At 57.5% G+C, this 15,900-nt stretch overlaps 1 protein-coding gene and 1 pseudogene across 4 annotated transcripts; one reads left to right on the top strand and one right to left on the bottom strand.

The window, feature by feature from the left end:
• Nucleotides 1-40: 40 nt before the first annotated feature.
• On the bottom strand, nt 41-2,818 carry LOC309794725 (WW domain-binding protein 4-like; annotated as a pseudogene). The gene is made up of 2 exons (XR_014296234.1): nt 2,694-2,818; nt 41-1,348 (listed from the first exon to the last, which is right to left on the bottom strand). The product of XR_014296234.1 is annotated as a WW domain-binding protein 4-like (transcript).
• A 327-nt stretch (nt 2,819-3,145) lies between these two features.
• MZF1 (myeloid zinc finger 1) lies at nt 3,146-14,268 on the top strand. 3 transcript variants are annotated; one of them, XM_082606588.1, is made up of 6 exons: nt 3,146-3,221; nt 4,463-4,898; nt 5,293-5,476; nt 5,976-6,046; nt 6,145-6,265; nt 11,116-14,268. In XM_082606588.1, the coding sequence occupies exons 1-6, from the start codon at nt 3,214-3,216 to the stop codon at nt 12,549-12,551; spliced, it is 2,256 nt and encodes a 751-aa protein (XP_082462714.1). In that variant the 5' UTR covers nt 3,146-3,213; the 3' UTR covers nt 12,552-14,268. The 3 variants fall into 3 exon arrangements, with proteins under 3 accessions (XP_082462714.1, XP_082462713.1, XP_082462715.1); XM_082606587.1 differs by having other exon boundaries at nt 5,293-5,482; XM_082606589.1 differs by lacking the exon at nt 3,146-3,221 and adding an exon at nt 3,232-3,566 and having other exon boundaries at nt 5,293-5,482.
• The last annotated feature ends 1,632 nt before the right edge of the window (nt 14,269-15,900 follow it).

Genomic DNA, 15,900 nt, shown 5'->3' with positions numbered 1-15,900 from the left:
AAAAAAACACAGAGGAGCTTTCTTTATTATTATTACTTTTATTTTGGCTATGGCAGGTCTTAGTTTTGGCATAGGGGATCTAGTTCCCTGGGATAGAACCTGGACCCCCTGCATTGGGAGCACGGAGTCTTAACCACTGGACTACCAGGGAAGTCCCTCCATATGGGTCTGATTTTTTATGAGCTTTGGATTTTTCTTCATTTGGACCTGATGAATACCCCTGGGCATTTTTTTCTTTCTGTGTTTCCGATTCACTTCCGTTATCACTATTTTTTTTTTCTTTAAACTTTACTTTTAGCTTTTGCATTTCTGTAGAGACCTCTCCTTCCCCCCCCCCCTTTTTCTTTTATTTATTTAGTTTTGGCTGCGTTGGGTCTTCGTTGCTGCACGCGGCTTTCTCTAGTTGCGGCAAGCGGGGTCTGCTCTTCATTGCTGTGCGCGGGCTTCTCATTGCGGTGGCTTCTCTTGTTGTGGAGCACGGGCTCTAGGCGTGCGGGCTTCAGTAGTTGTGGCACACGGGCTCAGTAGTTGTGTCGCGGACTCTAGAGTGCAGGCTCAGTAGTTGTGGCGCACGGGCTTGGTTGCTACGCATGTGGGATCTTCCTGGACCAGGACTCGAACCCGTGTCCCCTGCATTGGCAGGTGGATTCTTAACCACCGCGCCACCAGGGAAGTCCCATTCCCCCCCCCCACCTTTTTCTGCTTGGTGTTCCACATCAGAATCACAACGTGAATCTGATGATTTGGACTCTTCTTGGGTACCAAGTGACTTTTCATTGACTTTACTAGAAAGCAGATCGCCAGAGTGTGGAATGAAATCATCAGGTTTTCCCCATCCGGATTCCCCTGTTTCTGAGTTATGATAATAGGTAAAACCGTCTGCACTTAAACCTTCTACCCAAACAGTCTTCACTGCCATCTTTTTTAAGTTTCCTTGAAATCCTTCAGGTTTCTCCCACTGAGATGCTCCTGTGATAAGATCATCATGGTAATGGTAACCCTCAGAGGTTATGCCTTCTACCAATCTGCCCTTTGAAGGGTCTTTTTTTCTTCTTCTTCTTCTTTTCTTTTGCTGATTTGATGCAGAGGCGGATGGGATAGTGCTGGTTACTGGTGATATGCTTGGCTCTGAAGTTTCTGCCTCTAAGCCCAGGCTTTTCAAATCCTCTTGGTATTCTTTCAGGGCCGCTGCCTCCGTTGCAGCGAACTCCTCTGATGCCTCTCTCCTTCCTTCGCCCTGTCCAGCCCTTTCGCTTTCATCTCACGGAGCGTCTTTGCCACATTTTCCTTATGAGTCTTTCCTCTTTCATGAACTTCAACACTAGACCTATTGTCCGCAATCCAGCACCTGCAGTAATCAGAGAATTTCTTTGGTTGTGACCTCCAGTGGTCTGCCATGACTGGACCAGCCGCCCCGAGGGTCGCCCCCAGGCCCGGCTGAGGCTCGCGTTCCCCACGCGGGACAAGTCAGGGCCCAGCTCACCGCGAGGCCTGCCGGAGCCTCCGCGCCTGGACGCGGTCTCTCTCTTTCCCACCATCCTCGCTACCTCCTGTCCTTTCCTGGGTCTGTCTCACTGTTTCTCTTTCTCCCTGTCTGTCTCCCATTCCAGAGAAATGGTTCCCTTTAGACTGTCAAAATATAATTTTCGAAACAGCTAAAAACAAACTCCGCGAGCACATGTCAAATATCTATTTACCTCCGGTGGGAACTAGCAGGATGACATAGGTGGTTCCGGGAAGATGAGAGACAAGGAACAACAGAAAGGGTGAAAGAATGAACAGTGAAATAAAAGCGCCAAGTCGGATTGGTAGTGCCCCATGGGGCAGGGGGCAGGCATCTCAGTGTCCTGCTTAGTGTCCTACTGGGTGACAAAAAACTTGGGGTACCCTTCTCTACTGGACAGAAAGCATTTACAACCTATCAACCTTTTACTCGTTAGCATCTAACTTCACAGTATCTGGACTCTGATCAAAAGCAGTTCACTTAACAAAAAGTTGCTTCACTTAGGGAATCAGATGACCTGAAGCAGGCTTGGTAGAGACGGTGCTAGTTCTTCTAGTCATCTTTTTTCTCTTAATGGCAAGTTTTGGATAAGTTTTCTTAACATGTGTCCCTCCCGCTCCGTCTTTCTCTCTTCTTGCTGTCACCTTTCTCTGAGTCTTTAAAAACTCTCGATCCACTTTACTGTATCTCTAATTCCTGTCCCTTTCTCCCCTCTTGCTTCTGTACTCCTGATCCTTGTCTGTCCCTTGAATCTCGAGCTGCACGTCTTGTCGCTGTAAATCTTTGTCTCTCCTTTCCTCTCCATCCCGCCCTGATCGCTCTCCCTCTTGTTAACTGTACTGACACGCATGTCTGCCCAGCCCTGACTCTCTGACCTAGGTCTCTCTCTGTCCTGCCCGTGTCTCTGTCCCTGTGTCTGTTCACTTACTTTCACTGTCTCTCCTCACAATTCTCCCCGCCCCCGAGTCTGTGTCTTTCTGTCCTGTCTCTCTCGCTCCGCATCTCTACCCTCACCCCACCTCTCCCATCCTCTTTCAGACGCCGGCCGGTACCCAGGGTTGCCCTGGAAACCGCCTACACGGCCCACTGGTTACCAAGATGACGCCCGGGCCCGCCTACCGCCCGCGAGCGCAAAAAAAAAAAAAAAAACTGTCATCGCGCCGCGCACGCGCGCGGAGGACTGGCTGACCTCCTCCCGGACAGGAGCCGGCCAAACCTCTCTCCAAGGCGAAGTGGGAGAAGCTCGCTTGCGGTCCTGAGGGCGGTGGAAGGGGTGGCCGTGTCTCCACAGGGGGTTGCCATGGAGACGGGGGCTGACGGCGTCCTAGAGAGGGCCGTGATTGGTGCAGAGCCCTGCTAATCCCCGGAAGCCCCGTAGAGAATTCAGGGAGACTTGGTGGGGGCATGCGCGGTTGGGAAGGCGGTGCGGCCGCCCGTTGCCCCCTGAGAAGCGTGCTCGCATCGACGGGCGCCTGGACGCCTGGATTTGAGGCTGGGAGCGCGGGAAGACGCGGCCCGGAGTGTGACCCGATCGTTGCGAACAACGCTGCCCCGGGGCACAGCGGGAGGAGGGTGGAAACTGAGGCGAGGGTCGGGGACGGGCAAGGCGGCGCTCCGGATGGTGCGTGGAGCATTCTGGGAGACATAGTCCGGCCGGGGAGGGAAGGTCGGCGAGTGCGCATGCTCAGGAGCGCGGAGCGGCCCGCTGAATGCGGAGGTGAGGGCGGGGGCCCCTCAACCGGGAAGGTTCGGGCGGGGACGGGGGCGGCGGCCCAGCGGGATCGGGAGCGTAGGACAGGGGCCTGGGTGCCCCCCGTGGCCGGGCCGAGCGCTGTCGCGCGCGGCTCGTCAATCACTGCGCGTTGCCACGGCGACAGAATCTGGAGTCCCCGCCCCCAGTTGCCATGGCGGCACCCGGGCCTGCCCCGGCTCCCTAAAGCATAAGGTGCCCGCCCAGGCTTCTGGTAAATGTAGTTCAGGGAGCTCCGCAGCGCCGGCCCGATTACGGAGGCCCAGCTGTCTCCTGGGGTTTCAGGTTGACTTGGAACCTTGAGGAGCGAAGGTTAGACCCACGGGATCAGGCGGCCCTCGAAATCGAATCCACTTCCTTAATAAACTCAGATCTCTCCACAAAGGTCGCACTGTACCTCCAGCTGCAGAAGGAGCAGCGCGAGTGTGGTGGGGGTGGGGGAAACGGAGGTTCACAGTGGCACAGCGACATGCCGAGGTTACGTGGCAAATAGGCTAGGCAGAATCTCCGACTTTCCTTGCAGGTTCCGAGTCCAGTGGTCTCGGCTCCTTTGTAGCTCCCCTCTGAAAACTCCCCTGTTACCTCCTAGTCCCACCTAAATCAGAAAACGGAGGAGATGGTGGGGCATTGCGTGTTGTGATAAGTCGGGCTCAGAGAACGGGGCTGAATGGGGAGAGAATGGTGTCTGGGTGCTGAGCCATACAGGTGACCTTGCACAGGTGTGGGGTGGGGCAGGTGCAGTCAGCTGCGCTGTGAAACCGCGCTGGGAGGGGAGTGGTCTGAGAGACAAGGCGGGAGAGTGGACACTGCAGTGATAGACTGGCATTGGTGGGGGGAGGGGTGGTAGTGGTGCGGATGCCCAGGCAGTGGATGTTGTAGGTGGCATTCACCTGGTAGAGAGAGGGGTGCAGAGCAGGGGTCAGGTGGTGCATGTAGAAGAAGCGTGGGCTCTGGGGGAGAGACGAGGTGCCTTCTGGGCCTAAGAAGCAGCCCAGGAACAGGGGGCTACCAGAGACTCTGCACAGGCGCAGCTAGGGAGACTCACCGAGGGCTTACCAGCTCCACGGGTCCTTGGTGCGGGGCCGCCTCTGTGCCTCAGTTTCCTCATCCTCCTTCCACTTGGCGGGCCTCGGGATTCAGCAGCACAGCATCCAGCAGGCTCTCAATAAGCATTCGTCGGCACTGTCCTCATCCCATTCCTCCCCCAGGGGGAGGCGCTGGCCTCAGGGCCCCAGCCTGGTCTTTCCAATGAGGCCCACAGCTCTGGGCTCCCCGGGCCACGCACCCCCAGAAGATGAGGGGCCCATCACGGTGAAGCTGGAGGAGTCTGAGGAGGAGGGTGAAGCCGCCCCATGGGATCCCGGCCCAGAGGCTGCACGACAGCGTTTCCGGCACTTCCGCTTTGAGGAGGCGGCGGGTGCCCGCGAGGCGCTGGCCCGGCTGCGGGAGCTGTGCCGCCGGTGGCTGCGGCCCGAGGTGCACTCCAAGGAGCAGATGCTGGAGCTGTTGGTGCTGGAGCAGTTCCTGGGCGCGCTGCCCCCCGAGATCCAGGCCCGCGTGCGGGGACAGCAGCCAGGCAGCCCTGAGGAGGCCGCTGCCCTGGTCGAGGGCCTGCGCCGGGAGCCAGGAGGGCCCCGGAGATGGGTGAGTCAGTGGCCCTGGGGTCGGGGCTGGAACAGTATGCACCTCTGCCTCTTCCTGGGAGGTGCCATGCTCAGCCAAGACACTGGTCCCTTGTGGTCTGGAAGTGGTCACCTGCAGCAGACCCTGTGTGAGGGCAGACGGGGTTCCAGGGCCAGCCTCACTGGCCCATCCCTCCATCACCTAGAGGCATGGACAAGGGATGCAGGGTGGGGAGAGAGGGTGGGTGTCAGAAGCAGGAGAGCAACTGCAGGTGGTCCCTTTACTCCTTGCTCAGTCCCTGGTGGACATGGGTCCTTAGAGGACCTAGTCAGTCAGGACCCCTGGGGTCCGAAGATAGGGTGGATGCCCATGAACTCCCTACCTGAGCTCCTGATGGTGGGGGGCACCTCCCCAGGTCACAGTCCAGGTGCAAGGCCAGGAGGTGCTATCAGAGAAGATGGAGCCCTCCGACTTCCAGCCCCTCCCTCAAATCACACCTCGGACTCCAGAACCTGGACTTGAGATGCCCCATGGGGCCACACAGGAGTCGTCACTGGGCCTATGGGTGAAAGAGGAGCCTGGGGTTACAGAGGATCCAGGTGAGGGTAGGCAACGTGCCCATGCACTGGGGGTGCCCACATCCCGCCCAGCCAGTGGCCGTCATTATCCCTCGCATGCCAAGCCTGACTGTCACCATTGTGGTTCCTTCCATGTTCTCGGCTGGCATGGAGGTGGCTATTGGGGTTTCCTGGTGTGGGAGGCATGTGGGGTTCACTCCCTGAGGAGATCCACTGGGGGACATTAGCCGATTGCTCGAGAGCAGACAGAAGGCTGGGGTATGGGTGGGCACAGCGACGGAGGACCCCAAAGTGCTAGGGAGCATTCCCTTCTCTCATACGCCTCCCGGGCAGGTGCCAGACATGCCCACCCACACTCTCTGCCACTCCCGTGTGGACACTTAGAGCCCCCCTGACATGCCCAGCCCCAAGTCTACACCCAGGTCTCACCCCACCTGGACCCCAGCAGCTGGCACACCACTGAAGAGGGCAGCAGGGTGGGGAGCCCCTGGAGCTGCCTGACCCCACCCTTCCTCTCCAGAGCTTCTGGACTCTGGGCCTCTAACCAACCCCCAGGAGGCCACTTCCACTGTCCTACCTGAGGAGGCCCAGGTGAGCCCCTGCTCTGGGAGCCTCAGTGGGTGGGGGTTGGGTAGGTCCCTCCCTGGGCCTAGCCAGACACAGGCGAGCAGTGACCACTGTGGTTTCAGGGCTGTGGCGTGGCGCTGGACCAGGCCTCTCCCCATTGTGAGACTGGGCCTGAGGCGTCCTCATGGACAGAGCACGCTGAGGCCCTGTGGCAGGAGGAAGCTGGGAGCATCTTCTCCCCGGGTGAGTAACGTGGAGCCCTCCGCAGGGGCAGCACCACCCCTGACCATCCCACTCCTGGCCCTGCTCAGGTGGCCCCCTTACTCCGGCATTCCCCGAGCTGCTCCATCGCCTGCAGCGTTCAACCTGCTTTAGCATCTCCTGCCCGCAAGAGCCAAGCCCCCCACTAACCTCATGGCCCCTCCAGCTGCTGCTCCCCGCCCCCAGTAAAACCTCCTGAGAGCAGGACTTGTGCTCCCCACGTCCGCTCCCAGCCCCGGCACCCTGGATGGCCCCCGGGTTCTGGGCTTGCATCCCCCTGATTGGGGGGCGGGGCAGAGAGGGACAGCAGGTTAGTAGACAGGGTGGGCAGACGGGGGGACCTTGACACAGGGTGGGGCCTGGGCAAGACAGAGCGGTACCCTGCTCTCAGGCCAGATGCCCTGCGCCGTCCACCTCAGCCGCACAGCCTACAACGGTCTGCCATCGGCCAGGCTCCCTGTTCCCTGGACCCCTTCTCTTTGTCGGTTTACTCCCTTGTTATTTTATTTTATTTATTTTTGGCTGCGTTGGGTCTTCGTTCCTGCGCGCGGGCTTTCGCTAGTTGCAGTGAGCGGGGGCTGCTCTTCGTTGCTGTGGGTGGGCTTCTCATTGCAGCGGCTTCTCTTGTTGCGGAGCACAGGCTCTAGGCACACGGGCTTCAGTAGTTGTAGCACGCGGGCTCAGTAGTTGTGGTTCGCGGGCTCTAGAGCACAGGCTGAGTAGTTGTGGCACACGGGCATCGTTGCTCCGCAGCATGTGGGATCTTCCCGTACCAGGGATCAAACCCGTGTCCCCTGCATTGGCAGGCGGATTCTTAACCACTGCGCCACCAGGGAAGTCCCACCCCCTTGTTCTGGTGAACCTTCCTGTGAACTCTGGTGTGGGAAGTAAAGTTCTGAGCTATGTTCCATATCTGACACACATTGGTATTACACTGAATTTTGGCTGAAGAATTCTTTTTATTAACTCTGTCTCAAAACATTTTTTTTAATTGCTGTGAAACTGGGTCAAAACAGTTTTTATCACCACTGTTGGTGAGCCCTTTCAATTTGAAATCCACATTTCTCAATTGTGGGAAACTGGCTTGCATTGTTTCTTTGATTTCCTTCCCCTCCATTGTTCTGTTCTCTTGTTTCTGGAATGCCTGTTACTTGGTTATTGGACTCTAGGACAGATCCTCCAATGTTCTCTTCACTGCGATTTCCCCATCCCTTTCTTTCTGCTCTATTTTCCGGAAAATTTCTTCAGTTATAGCCTCCAGACCCTCCTTTGAGATTAGCATATCTGCTAGCAGAGTTTTAATTTTCCAGGAGTGTCTTCTTTCCCTGAACATTCATTTTTTTAACCACTTTCTGTTATTCTTACAGTTGTAACATCTTTCCTTATTTCTCTGAGGATAACAATTACTTGTTTTTTAAGCTTTCTTCTCCCAGTGTGGTCTCTGGTCCCTCTGGCAGCTCTGAGCAGATGGGTGAGGGTCTTATCGGCCAGGACAACAAATCAGGGCTGGGAGGGGAGGGTGAGGGGTTCACTCCCCCGGGAGACTCACTTCTTGGGAAACATCAGTGGGTGGGTGGAGCATGAGTGGATGCCACTGAAGCAGTCGTAGGGCAGTCTGGCTGGGCTGCTTGAAGGCACCCCTGCTGTGAGGATCTTCAGTTCTCTCCTCTGAGTGTTCTAAGAAGGCACTCCTAGCCTCTTGCCAGCATCCCGGGAGAGAGGCTAGCATCGCAGCGCCCAGTGTGACTTCCCTTAACTCCCTTGACTCCCTCAGGGTCCTCTCCCGCCCTCAACCCAGCCCTTTGCCAGGATGGGAGAGGAGGTCCAGAAGTCACAGCTACAGCACTGCCCACCACTTCCTCAGAATTCTGCAGACAGACCCAGGGCTGTTCCCTGCAGTAGCCCCGCCCAGCTTCAGCTTCTGAAACAGCTTCCCCAGCCCGCCTGGTGCCCCTGCCCCTTTGCCTGCGTGGCCAGAGGTACCTGGTACCTCCAGCTCCTGAACTGTTCAACGTGTGGAGTAAAACGGGTTGATTTCTTTCAGTCTTCCCCACTGCTGACTTACTATTCGCCTTCTCCAGTCTTCTGCACAGTTACCATTGCCCATTTTGCTTTCCAGAGTAGAAAATATCAGGGATTTGTTTGTTTCCTCTCTTCTTCTCTTCATCTCTGTGGATTTTATGCCTTGAAAAAACAAAACAAAACCTTTATGGTGGCTTTTAATGTTGTTTCACAATGAAACAAGTTTAAATAGATACCATTATTACCCAGAAGTCCCCATTTGCTGTTTTTTATCAGTAAGGATCCAAACTCATTCTTTTTTCATAACATCCTTGTTTTGTGGATACTGACCCATCCTTTGAGAATTTGCAAGTACCTTATGTTATTTCCGGCCTGGTTAGTTAGCTCGGTTTCCTTGGGTGTGAATGCTCCCACTGGGTGCACTGTTGACAACCTGCCCGTCACAGCTCTGGGGGCTTCTTATTTGTCCCTGCCCTAAGCATCATCCTCGGTGAGGGACTGCCACAGGGTCCGTCGTAACTCTGAACTGGAAGGCTCCTCTGGGCCGCTAGCCATTCAGTGGAGATACTTCTGCAGCCTCACTGAAAGCAAAAGGTCCACGAGTGCACGGGGCTCACCCAGGCTGTGTCCTCAACCCCCGACTTCGTGACAGAGCCTGGCTCTCATCCTCAGTCTCCACAGCCTCGGCCCTGTAGAGCACAGTGCACCAGGCTCTGGAGTCCTGAGTCTCACCGTCCTTTCTTGCTTTGGAGCTGCCCCAGGTATTTTGAAAGCTCTTTTCTTATGTTCTGTTAGTTGTGCATGTTGAAGCTGAGAGTAGCATCTGATACATGCCCCTTCTGCTGTTTCAGTCTTCAGCTGGCTGGCCAGGCCTGGCTCACGCTGTGTAGCTGACACTCCAGCCCGGACCTGCTTCTCTCGGCCCGCAGCCCCACAGTCTCTCTGCTCTCTCCAGCCACACTGGCAGTTCCACCCCAGGCTCCTCGGCAGGTTCTTTCTCTGCAGTCCCAATCTTTCCTCAGGCTGCACTCTTCCACAGACAACCACAGCTCACCTCAGCCACCTTGGTCTCCCCATAAGGTCTCCTGGCTGCTCCCCTTGCCCTCAACCGAACATCTTCTGTGCAGCCAGAGCTTTTATCAGGAGAACATTTTGAATTGCTAGGACATTCACGTGTTAGAAAATTCAGAAAGCACAGGGGAGTATACAGTGGAATGCCCCTCTCCTGCCTGTGTCACATGGTCCTGCATCCCAACAGCCAACATCACCGGTTTTTTGTGTGTACTTCCAGAAAGATTCTCTGCGTAGAAGAACAAACACAAATTCAGGTGCATACTCATTTCCCGTTTTTAAAACACACGTGGATGCTTTATCTTCACACTGTTCCACGCCTGACATTTTCCGTGCATCTTCCCACTTGAACACATAGCAGCGAGCGCCCTCCTCTTTGGACAGCTGCATAGAGCCCACTGGGGCTCACCGTGGACACACCTGTTTATCCATCCAGGCCCCTGCTGACATTCCTTTGGGTTACTTTTCAGTGAGAACTGAGACACCTCCTACACTGGTCATTTCACACAGGGGGACACAACTGGTGGTGAAGTGCCGAGACGTGGGGCTGTTGGGTCAGAGGGTGGGAAACTGGACATGTTGATGCCCTTTGCCACACTGGCTTCTGTTCATGCTCGCAAGCGGTGCACACGAATGCCTGGGCTCCTGGAGTTAGGGTGTGGGAACAGTGACGAGTACGGCCCTAACACGCACTTTGCTTACTAGGAGGGGACTGAGCATGTTTTACGGAATTTAGGCATCAGTGACATTTCCTTTCCTTTTCCTGCCCTTTCCTCACGTTTGTCAGGTTGTCCGTCTTTCTTGTTGATTGACTGGCGCACCTTACTTTGGTTAATTAGTCCCTTGCCTCTGGAGAGTTCTCAGTTTGTCACTCGTCTTTTGACTCGGAGGGTGTTTGCTGTGCACAGATGATTTCCTTTGACACAGTATAATTTTTCTGAGTTTTCTTTGGCATCTGATAGGTCTTCTGTCACCTACTGACTGAAGTCCTTGCCAGTCGCCCAGTCTCCTTGCTTTAACTTCCTTCTTCTCCGTTGCCTGTGCTCACATCGCCTCCCTCCCCCAGCATCTAATGATGGAGTGCTCACAGCGTGGCTGGAACCTGCTCCTTTTATCCGCAGACACCCACCCCTGTCTGATCACATGCAGGCCCAGGACTCCGCAGGCCATGTACACACCACAGCACCCATGTTCACCTTTCCCGGCAGACTGGGCCCGACTCCTGTGCCCCACAGCCTGCGTGTGGCCTCTGTCCCGCGGGAGTCCCGTGGGCATCTCAAGGAAGGCACGGCAGACAAAAGTCCTGGTGGCCTGCATTCCCTGCCTCTATCCCCTGCCCTATTCCCTTCCTGTTGGCTCCACTTCCAGCCTCCCTCAGACCCACCCACAGCTCTGCATTTGTGGAAACCATCATCACCCACCCGGACAGTGCAAGGGCCACCTGCCCCACCTTTGCCCTACAGCCCTTCCAGAAAGGCGGTTTTCACAAACTTAAGTCAGACCTGGAAAGCGTGTCCCCAGCTTTTCAGTCTTCCACCTCCTGCAAGGGTCTGTCCCACTGTCACCTCCTTAGGGAAGCCTGCACAGACACAACCCCGGCCCCTGCCCACGTCACTTCTGTCTGCCTCCTTGGTCGGTTTCAGGTCGCTCTAGTTCGCACCGTTTCCGCAGGGCTGGAGTGGCTCTGGGCACAAGTGGGTTCTCTGTCATGAATGAGTGGATCCCCTTCTGCAATGCAGGGTTTACACTCCAGATGGACAGCATCTCTGCTGGCCCAGACACTGTGAGCCCCCACGTCCACCTCCCCTGGGACCTCGGCGTGGCCAGCCTCACGGGCCGACTCGAGTCACCCTCCCTCGAAGGTGGCTTCTCACACGCGCTGGTGCTCTCCGGCGACCCGGGAGGTGAGCAGGACCCCACGTACGACCCCCGCCAGGGCGTGGGCCCCGGGCTGGCCGCCGCTCGCTGGCGTGCCCCCAGGGGCCGGAGCCGGGGTCGAGGTCGCCCCAGCACAGGCGCCGGAGCCGTGCGAGGTGGCCGCTGCGACGTGTGCGGGAAGGTGTTCAGCCAACGCAGCAACCTGCTGAGGCACCAGAAGATACACACGGGAGAGCGGCCGTTCGTGTGCGGCGAATGCGGCCGCAGCTTCAGCCGCAGCTCGCACCTGCTGCGCCATCAGCTCACGCACACCGAGGAGCGGCCTTTCGTGTGCGGCGACTGCGGCCAAGGGTTCGTACGCAGCGCGCGCCTGGAGGAGCACCGGCGCGTGCACACGGGCGAGCAGCCCTTCCGCTGCGCCGAGTGCGGCCAGAGCTTCCGGCAGCGCTCCAACCTGCTGCAGCACCAGCGCATCCACGGCGACCCCCCGGGCCCCGGCGCGGCACCCCCCGCGCCTCCTGGCGCGCCGGAGCCCCCAGGCCCCTTCCCGTGCAGCGAGTGCCGCGAGAGCTTCGCACGGCGCGCCGTGCTGCTGGAGCACCAGGCGGTGCACACAGGCGACAAGTCTTTCGGCTGCGTGGAGTGCGGCGAGCGCTTCGGCCGCCGTTCGGTGTTGCTGCAGCACCGGCGCGTGCACAGCGGCGAGCGGCCCTTCGCCTGCGCTGAGTGCGGCCAGAGCTTCCGGCAGCGCTCCAACCTCACGCAGCACCGGCGCATCCACACGGGCGAGCGGCCCTTCGCCTGCGGGGAGTGCGGCAAGGCCTTCCGCCAGCGGCCCACGCTCACGCAGCACCTGCGCGTGCACACGGGGGAAAAGCCCTTCGCCTGCCCTGAGTGCGGCCAGCGCTTCAGCCAGCGTCTGAAGCTCACTCGCCATCAGCGGACGCACACCGGCGAGAAGCCCTACCACTGCAGCGAGTGTGGCCTGGGCTTCACGCAAGTCTCGCGGCTCACCGAGCACCAGCGCATCCACACAGGTGAGCGACCCTTCGCCTGCCCGGAGTGCGGCCAGAGCTTCCGGCAGCACGCCAACCTCACGCAGCACCGGCGCATCCACACGGGCGAGCGGCCGTACGCATGCCCCGAGTGCGGCAAAGCCTTCCGCCAGCGGCCCACGCTCACGCAGCATCTGCGCACCCACCGGCGCGAGAAGCCCTTCGCCTGCCAGGACTGCGGCCGCTGCTTCCACCAGAGCACCAAGCTCATCCAGCATCAGCGCGTCCACAGTGCCGAGTAGCCAGCGCGCGCTGCACCCCCTCTCCGCCCTCACCTCGTTCCTCCGTGCAGGGGGGCGGGGGGGACTGCAGAACACCTACCTCGCGGGGATGCGGTGAGGCCTGTGATCACGTGGGTACAAGCCAGCCCTCTTAGGGCCCGGTGCCCAGTAGGTGCTCAATAAACAGTACACGGAACCTGCGTCTGGGTCTGCACCGATTCAGTTCCTCCCCACTTGCCTGGGTCCCTCTCTGCCCGTCCCACAGGTCCACCACTTTCTTTGCCACCACGTGACTCCGGTAAGAGGCAGAGGCTGGCCACGTCTGCGGGCTGCCCTCCTTGCACCACGGCTCCTGTACTGTTTGCCCATGTTCCCTTCGACCCACACATCTGCCGGCCAAGCCAACTGCCAGATGAGGACCTGGACTGGCAGCGTTCTCCCCAGCCAGCCAATATCATCAGGTGCTGAAGTATCAAACTGGTGTCCAGCATGCCAGAGCCGGCCTGAGGATATGTGTTTATGAAACTTTAAACCTAGGGAGCCATTCCTTAGGTGTAAAAGCTACAAGGCTTTACCTGGGAATCCATATTCTTTCGAGACTTTCCTCTGTTCCCCGCAGACTCCAGCCAGTCCGAGACACGCAGGTGGCTGCAAGCCCCAGGCCAGTTCCCCAGCCTTCTAGTGATGGGTCCCATCATGCGCCGTTCTCCTCCCTCCCTGGCCCCGTGCACAGCCCCTAAGGGCTCCCGCACAGTGGGAGGTCTCTATCTTGAGTGTGTTCAGTAACTAGTCACAAGAAGCACAGCTGGCAGCAGCTTTCATGGAGATGGACAGATACCGCCAGTTCCTGTTCGGTGTCCTGCAGACTTGAGGGCCGGTGTCTCTGGAACCCTCCAGCCTCTTCCTGTGCCATTGCTTCTTTTGCCCTATCTTCCCCTTCCATCCTATTGCTCAAGCCTTGACACAGTCCCCCATTCCACCCATGGGTGCTGTAAGTGCCAGAGACAATGGAGAAAGGCAGTTCCAAAGAGAGCATCTTCATGCAGCAGGGTCTGGCTTGGGACTTAAACCCCACTCTAGGAGGGTGTCAGCCTGCCCTTGGCCTAGAGGGTTCCAGAACAGCCCTTCTAGGCCTGTATGTCCAAGCTTCTTCCAGAAGTGCAGCTGGACTTGCCCCTGCCACTCTGAGTCACCCTGATCCCCTCAAGACTTGGGCCCTGGTATGAGGGAAAGACAAGCCAGCCTGGGCCAGAGGCTTCCTACAGACGTGCTAGAGAAGGCATGCTCCCTGCCTCAGCCCCCCTTCCTCCCCTCCCCTATTCCTCTCTTTTCCCCACCTCCCCGCTAGTCTAGCCCCAGCCAAGACCAGAGCCACTCTGGCATCTACTACGTCTGGCAAAGTCAGCAGCCCCCCCGTGCAGGGGCACTCCCGTGTGGCACAGTCAGGCGTGGGGCGTCCCCGGACCCTCTGACAGCACTCACGGTTCTCTCTGATCACAAAGGGGATTCTAGGAAACCTGGTCTAGAATCTGTAGAATCAGAGGGGAGAGGAAGGCAGGGAGGGGCTGGGAGAATCAGAGCAGGGAAGGCACCTGAATGAACACTGAGGTAGCCAGTGGTCTCAGGTTGGAGGAATGTGGCCGGAACTTTATAAATCTCGTAACATGGCTTTTTTTTTTTTTTTTTACAACTTGTATGACTTTTATAATCTGAAACAAAGAAAACAAGAAAGCTCTCATCTTTGATCATCTTCGTGTTAATCATGAAGGGAAATCTGTGCAGATACAACTACATAAAAACATGAAATTCCACACAGGAAAAATTACAGCAAACATGAAAAGCATGGAGACATCCAGCCAGGGCCCCACACCCGAAGCCTTGAGAAGTCCATGGACCCACCTGCCAAAACAGCCCTCTGAGAAGAAATCAACATGAACAGCTATGTGAGGGCCACCCATGAAAGGTCATTTCTGCAGCTGGCCAGGCACACCTCTGCAATCCAGTCCTGTGGCTGCAGGTCGAGAACCCAAGTGTTACCATACTGTCATCAGGGCTGAGGGCTTGGACACAATGACCACTTGGCCCCACTCGGCCAGAGCCCTGTGAGGAACCCAGGAGAGGAACACCTAAGTACTGGTCATCTAAGAAAGCTACAACAGTGCCCAGCCAGCCTGTCCCTGGACTGTCTGGACCTGAGCCCATATCGTTCACTCCCAAGCCCAGCCTCCCCATGCCACGTCCATCCAATTATTCTCACCGGAAGCCTAGCCTCCCGAATCTATCCACTTCTCTCCACCCCCCAGCACTGTTCTGATCCCAGCCATCCATCTCCAGCCTGGAGGCCCACAGCACTCAGCCTCTCTTCCCTGCCTACTCCTGCTCCCTCGTTCCCCAAACAGACCCTTTCTTCCCAGTGTCAGCTCCCGGAGGCTACGCTAACAACCCTACGTGCACTTCCACCCTCACAACTCACCCGCCACGTTGTGCCCAGTCCCTCCAAGGCACTGGCCCGAGCTTCCCTCAGGACCTCTGCATGCGCTAAGCCCTAGGTTGCATCCTAAGAGACTGCAGGCCCAAGGGCCACAGGCACCTTTGCCACCAAAACCACCTGTGCCTCTCTGCCACTTGAGTGGCCACGAAGGTGACAAGGAATATACAGCTTAGCTGCACCACTTCCAACCCAGCCCCCTGCCTCAGTTAGGCCATCCCCTCCTCCCTGGTCCAGAAACCATGGCCCCCTTTGCCTAGCATTCTGTTGCATGGTCAAGTCTTCCCCCACTGGACGGTGGGGAAGCCACAAGATCAGAGATCACGCGAGTCGAGCTTTGGCTAGTCCTCTCCAGGGAACCAATTCCCCATCCCCAGGTGGGACCTTAGCGGACGGGCCTCAGCAACTGGCCTGGGGATGGGCACATGAACCAGGCTGGCCAATAGAAACCACCCCTGAGACTTTGGCTGGAAACCGCAGTATGGTCATCAACCCTCACGTCCTGTACAAAAATAAATAATCAGCAAGAGCAGAGCGGATGAGAAGAACGGACAGGGAGAGGGAAACTGAGTCTGGAAGAGCCCTCTGGGTCCCAGGACCAGCCAAGTCTGAAGCCTGAGAACCCTGGGATGGTTGCAATCTTGTCAGCCCCAAACCTGAGCCGTTTGCAGCTTCTGATCTCGCATCCTCACCCCGGCGCCTCTCCAGCACTCAGCTCTCAAGGGAGTCAACGAAGCTGGTAGTGTGAGGCTAGGACAACTACAGGGCTGAAGAGGTCCGTCTGGGATGGTGGAAAGAGAATGGAAAGGGGCGAAAGGGGGAGCGGCTGCACAGACACCACTGGGATCAGTCCACGGAGCCCAAAGACGCCGAGGGTACCCG

The sequence above is a fragment of the Mesoplodon mirus genome (assembly GCF_964341445.2).
Source record: "Mesoplodon mirus genome assembly, chromosome: 19".
NCBI classification, from domain to species: domain Eukaryota; kingdom Metazoa; phylum Chordata; class Mammalia; order Artiodactyla; family Ziphiidae; genus Mesoplodon; species Mesoplodon mirus.
Note: the sequence above shows the minus strand (reverse complement) of the source record. Positions and strands in the feature narration are given on the sequence as shown.